At 44.7% G+C, this 6,000-nt stretch overlaps 1 protein-coding gene across 3 annotated transcripts in view; it reads left to right on the top strand.

Annotated features, from left to right (window-relative positions):
- Positions 1-2,001: 2,001 nt before the first annotated feature.
- The window catches only part of LTBP4 (latent transforming growth factor beta binding protein 4), a 411,741-nt gene continuing 407,742 nt past the window's right edge, over positions 2,002-6,000 (top strand). For all 3 annotated transcript variants that reach the window (XM_063937673.1, XM_063937672.1, XM_063937671.1), the window contains exon 1: positions 2,002-2,285. In XM_063937673.1, the coding sequence (XP_063793743.1) occupies positions 2,017-2,285 (269 nt within the window). In that variant the 5' untranslated portion in view covers positions 2,002-2,016. The remainder of the gene's footprint in view (positions 2,286-6,000) is intronic.

The raw sequence follows: 6,000 nt of genomic DNA, 5'->3' as shown, positions 1-6,000 counted from the left end.
TGCAGACTGTAGACTAGTATAGAGTACTATACAGTATAGTGTACTATACTAGAAACCTTGGTCATCCTCCTCTTCTTCTTAGCCACCTGTAATCCTGAGCCCCCTCTGATGGAGCTGATAGAGTGAGAAAAAAGGAGGGGTATGGGTCTAGCTGCCCAGCTATTGGTGGGCATTGAAAGCCCAAGTGTAAGGGGAGAAGGAGTACAAGAGATTTCTGTTCTAAGTCTCTGGGAGAGGGAGGAACAGAAGGAATAGACATTATTTATTCTTTACGCTATTAAATCCCCCATACTAGTATTTTTCTGTCATTCTGCGTTCACACCATCAGCTCTACTTATTCTCTGACTGACTGACTGATGTTTGTATTCATTAATTCTATACATTACTGCGAATTCTCTCCTTTCAGTTCTAATCCTGTATGTTTCCCCTCTCCTGGAATTATGCTTCTTTCTCTACTGTATTAATCTTTCTGCATACAATCTCTCCCTCTATTCCTTCTACAGGTTCACTTATAAAACTGCAAGTTCCCTCGTACACCTGCAAGGTCACGCTCTGCCTTCAACCTCCTGTAAGTTCTCTCTCCTGCCATCATCTCCTGAAAGTTCTCTCTCCAGTCTTTATCCTCTTGTAAATTCTCACTCTCTCTCTGCCTACTTCTCCCTGTACGTTCTCTGTTTCCTGCCTTCATCCTCCTGTATGTTCTCTCTCTCTCTCTCTCTCTCTCTCTCTCTCTCTCTCTCTGCCTACTTCTTCCTATAAGTTCTCTCTCCTGTCTCTGCCTATATCCTCCTGTGATATCTCTACCTCTATTTGTGCCTTCATCTTCTGTAAGGTCTCTCTCCTGCCTTCATCCTCCTGTAAGTTTTTTTTATCTCTTGCCTTCATCCTTCTGTAAATTCTCTCTCCTGTCTCCATCCTTCTTTAAGTATTCTCTCTCTGCCTACATCTTCCTGTAATCTCTCTCTCCTGCCTCCATCCTCCTGTCCTGTACATTTTCTCTCTCCTGCCTTCAACCTTCTGTGATCTCTCTCTCTCTCCTTCATGTAAGTTATCTCTCCTGTCTCCATCCTTCTGTAAGTCCTCACTCTTCTGCCTTCAACCTTCTGTAAGTTTCTCTTTACCTCTCTCTCTGCCTACATCTTCCTGTAATCTCTCTCTCTCCTGCCTCCATCCTCCTCTTCTGTAAATTCTCTCTCTCCTGCCTTCAACCTTCTGTGAGCTCTCTCTCTCTCTCTCTCTCTCTCTCTCTCTCTCTCTCTCTCTCCTTCTTCATGTAAGGTATTTCTCAGGTCTCCATCCTTCTGTAAATCCTCTCTCTTCTGCCTTCAACCTTCTGTGAGTTTCTCTCCCTCTCTCTCTCTGCCTACATCTTCCTGTAAGTTCTCTCTCCTGTCTCCATCCTTCTGTAAGTTTCTCTCTCCTTCTCTCTCTGCCTACATCTTCCTGTAAGTTCTCTCTCCTGTCTCCATCCTTCTGTGAGTTTCTCTCCCTCTCTCTCTCTGCCTACATCTTCCTGTAAGTTCTCTCTCCTGTCTCCATCCTTCTGTAAGTTTCTCTCTCCTTCTCTCTCTGCCTACATCTTCCTGTAAGTTCTCTCTCCTGTCTCCATCCTTCTGTAAGTTTCTCTCTCCTTCTCTCTCTGCCTACATCTTCCTGTAAGTTCTCTCTCCTGTCTCCATCCTTCTGTAAATTCTCTCTCTCTCTCTCTCTCTCTCTTCCTACAGTACATCCTCCTGTTATATCTCTATTTGTGCCTTTATCTTCTGTACGTTCTCTCTCCCGCCTTCGTCCTCCTGTACGTTCTCTCTCCTGCCTTTATATTTCTGAAAGTTGCCTCTCCCCAGTCTTCATCATCCCATCAGTTCCTCTCTATACTGTCTTTGCACTTTCCATCTGCTTCTACACATCCTCTCTCTGCTGTCTTGTCCTGCAATCTATAGGTTGTCTCGAGTCTTCACCCTCTTCTGTTTGCTGTAGACCAGTGAGTTCTGTATGACAAGACTGGGAAGTCGCACTATGACTCCTTTGCCCATGACCTTTCTCCTATGGGTGGCTGGTCTTTTGTGGAACCAATCCTTAGCTCAGCACCCAGAACCGAACTCAGGTATCAGACAAGAGAATGAAATGTCGGTCCCAGAGCTGAAGAGCATCAACCACAGCAGTACAGATCAATGGAAAAGTAATCACACGTTCCTTTCAAATTCCAATAAGAAAAAGGTTAAATTAATTTTGAAACGAATAAATAAAGAAAGAAAATCACTTCACACAGGACCCCATGCTATAAGGTAAGAAACAATGTTCTTATTATGTCCTTCCTTGTATGTAACAAGTGGATGAGGTATTAAAAGTGGTGAGAGGTCTGTTGCCTGACATGTGTGCACAGTGTACTAGAAGGTGTTATGTATTCTGTGTGGTAAGATATCTGTGTCCGGATGTCTGTGTATTAGGAGGAGGTGAGAGGTCTGTGTCCTGGTGTCTGTATATTAGATAGAAGGAGGGGAGAGGTCTGTGTCCTGATGTCTGTGTAGTAGTAAGAGGGGAGAAATCTGTGTCCTGATGTCTGTGTATTAGGAGGAGGTGAGAGGTCTGTGTCCTGGTGTCTGTATATTAGATAGAAGGAGGGGAGAGGTCTGTGTCCTGATGTCTGTGTAGTAGTAAGAGGGGAGAAATCTGTGTCCTGATGTCTGTGTATTAGGAGGAGTATAGAGGTCTGTGTCCTGATATCTGTGTATTTGGATTAGTTGAGAGATCTGTGTCCTGATGTCTGTGTATTAGGAGGAAGTGAGAGGACTGTGCCCTGTTGTCTGTGTGTTAGGAGGAGGGAGAGGTCTGTGTCCTGATGTCTGTGTATTAGGAGGAAGTGAGAGGACTGTGCCCTGTTGTCTGTGTATTAGGAGGAGGGAGAGGTCTGTGTCCTGATGTCTGTGTATTAGGAGGAGGTGAGAGGTCTGTGTCTTGATGTCTGTGTATTAGGAGGAGGTGAGAGCAGGGGCGGAACTAGCAGCAGTGCAGCCAGTGCATTGCACTGGGGCCCGCCATAGTTAAGGGGCCCACAGCACCGGCATAAAATGAGTCACACTGACTCATGTTATGCCGCTGCCAGCGAGCGCTGCACTGTAGAGATGAGCGGGTTCGGTTTCTCTGAATCCGAACCCGCCAGAACTTCATGTTTTTTTTCACGGGTCCGAGCGACTCGGATCTTCCCGCCTTGCTCGGTTAACCCGAGCGCGCCCGAACGTCATCATGACGCTGTCGGATTCTCGCGAGGCTCGGATTCTATCGCGAGACTCGGATTCTATATAAGGAGCCCGCGTCGCCGCCATTTTCACACGTGCATTGAGATTGATAGGGAGAGGACGTGGCTGGCGTCCTCTCCGTTTAGAATTAGAATAGATTAGAGAGACACTTGATTTACTAATTTTGGGGAGCATTAGGAGTACTCAGTAGTGTACAGTGCAGAGTTTTGCTGATAGTGACCAGTGACCACCACTTTTATTTATAATCCGTTCTCTGCCTGAAAAAAGCGATACACAGCACACAGTGACTCAGTCACATACCATATCTGTGTGCACTGCTCAGGCTCAGGCCAGTGTGCTGCATCATCTATTATCTATATATAATATTATATATATCTGTCTGACTGCTCAGCTCACACAGCTTATAATTGTGGGGGAGACTGGGGAGCACTACTGCAGTGCCAGTTATAGGTTATAGCAGGAGCCAGGAGTACATAATATATTATATAGTGAGTGACCACCAGACACACAGTGCAGTTTATTTAATATATCCGTTCTCTGCCTGAAAAAAGCGATACACACAGTGACTCAGTCAGTCACATACCATATCTGTGTGCACTGCTCAGGCTCAGGCCAGTGTGCTGCATCATCTATATATATATTATATATCTGTCTGACTGCTCAGCTCACACAGCTTATAATTGTGGGGGAGACTGGGGAGCACTACTGCAGTGCCAGTTATAGGTTATAGCAGGAGCCAGGAGTACATAATATTATATTAAAATTAAACAGTGCACACTTTTGCTGCAGGAGTGCCACTGCCAGTGTGACTAGTGACCAGTGACCTGACCACCAGTATATAATATTAGTAGTATACTATCTCTTTATCAACCAGTCTATATTAGCAGCAGACACAGTACAGTGCGGTAGTTCACGGCTGTGGCTACCTCTGTGTCGGCACTCGGCAGCCCGTCCATAATTGTATATACCACCTAACCGTGGTTTTTTTTTCTTTCTTTATACATACATACTAGTTACGAGTATACTATCTCTTTATCAACCAGTCTATATATTAGCAGCAGACACAGTACAGTGCGGTAGTTCACGGCTGTGGCTACCTCTGTGTCGGCACTCGGCAGCCCGTCCATAATTGTATATACCACCTAACCGTGGTTTTTTTTTCTTTCTTTATACATACATACTAGTTACGAGTATACTATCTCTTTATCAACCAGTCTATATTAGCAGCAGACACAGTACAGTGCGGTAGTTCACGGCTGTGGCTACCTCTGTGTCGGCACTCGGCAGCCCGTCCATAATTGTATATACCACCTAACCGTGGTTTTTTTTTCTTTCTTTATACATACATACTAGTTACGAGTATACTATCTCTTTATCAACCAGTCTATATATTAGCAGCAGACACAGTACAGTGCGGTAGTTCACGGCTGTGGCTACCTCTGTGTCGGCACTCGGCAGCCCGTCCATAATTGTATATACCACCTAACCGTGGTTTTTTTTTCTTTCTTTATACATACATACTAGTTACGAGTATACTATCTCTTTATCAACCAGTCTATATTAGCAGCAGACACAGTACAGTGCGGTAGTTCACGGCTGTGGCTACCTCTGTGTCGGCACTCGGCAGCCCGTCCATAATTGTATATACCACCTAACCGTGGTTTTTTTTTCTTTCTTTATACATACATACTAGTTACGAGTATACTATCTCTTTATCAACCAGTCTATATATTAGCAGCAGACACAGTACAGTGCGGTAGTTCACGGCTGTGGCTACCTCTGTGTCGGCACTCGGCAGCCCGTCCATAATTGTATATACCACCTAACCGTGGTTTTTTTTTCTTTCTTTATACATACATACTAGTTACGAGTATACTATCTCTTTATCAACCAGTCTATATATTAGCAGCAGACACAGTACAGTGCGGTAGTTCACGGCTGTGGCTACCTCTGTGTCGGCACTCGGCAGCCCGTCCATAATTGTATATACCACCTAACCGTGGTTTTTTTTTCTTTCTTTATACATACATACTAGTTACGAGTATACTATCTCTTTATCAACCAGTCTATATATTAGCAGCAGACACAGTACAGTGCGGTAGTTCACGGCTGTGGCTACCTCTGTGTCGGCACTCGGCAGCCCGTCCATAATTGTATACTAGTATCCAATCCATCCATCTCCATTGTTTACCTGAGGTGCCTTTTAGTTGTGCCTATTAAAATATGGAGAACAAAAATGCCACTCCTAGATGGGCCCGGTGTTTGTGTCGGCCACTAGGGTCGCTAATCTTACTCACACAGCTACCTCATTGCGCCTCTTTTTTTCTTTGCGTCATGTGCTGTTTGGGGAGGGTTTTTTGGAAGGGACATCCTGCGTGACACTGCAGTGCCACTCCTAGATGGGCCCGGTGTTTGTGTCGGCCACTAGGGTCGCTTATCTTACTCACACAGCGACCTCGGTGCAAATTTTAGGACTAAAAATAATATTGTGAGGTGTGAGGTATTCAGAATAGACTGAAAATGAGTGTAAATTATGGTTTTTGAGGTTAATAATACTTTGGGATCAAAATGACCCCCAAATTCTATGATTTAAGCTGTTTTTTAGTGTTTTTTGAAAAAAACACCCGAATCCAAAACACACCCGAATCCGACAAAAAAAATTCGGTGAGGTTTTGCCAAAACGCGGTCGAACCCAAAACACGGCCGCGGAACCGAACCCAAAACCAAAACACAAAACCCGAAA

Source organism: Pseudophryne corroboree, chromosome 8 (genome assembly GCF_028390025.1).
Source record: "Pseudophryne corroboree isolate aPseCor3 chromosome 8, aPseCor3.hap2, whole genome shotgun sequence".
Classification (NCBI taxonomy): domain Eukaryota; kingdom Metazoa; phylum Chordata; class Amphibia; order Anura; family Myobatrachidae; genus Pseudophryne; species Pseudophryne corroboree.
Note: the sequence above shows the minus strand (reverse complement) of the source record. Positions and strands in the feature narration are given on the sequence as shown.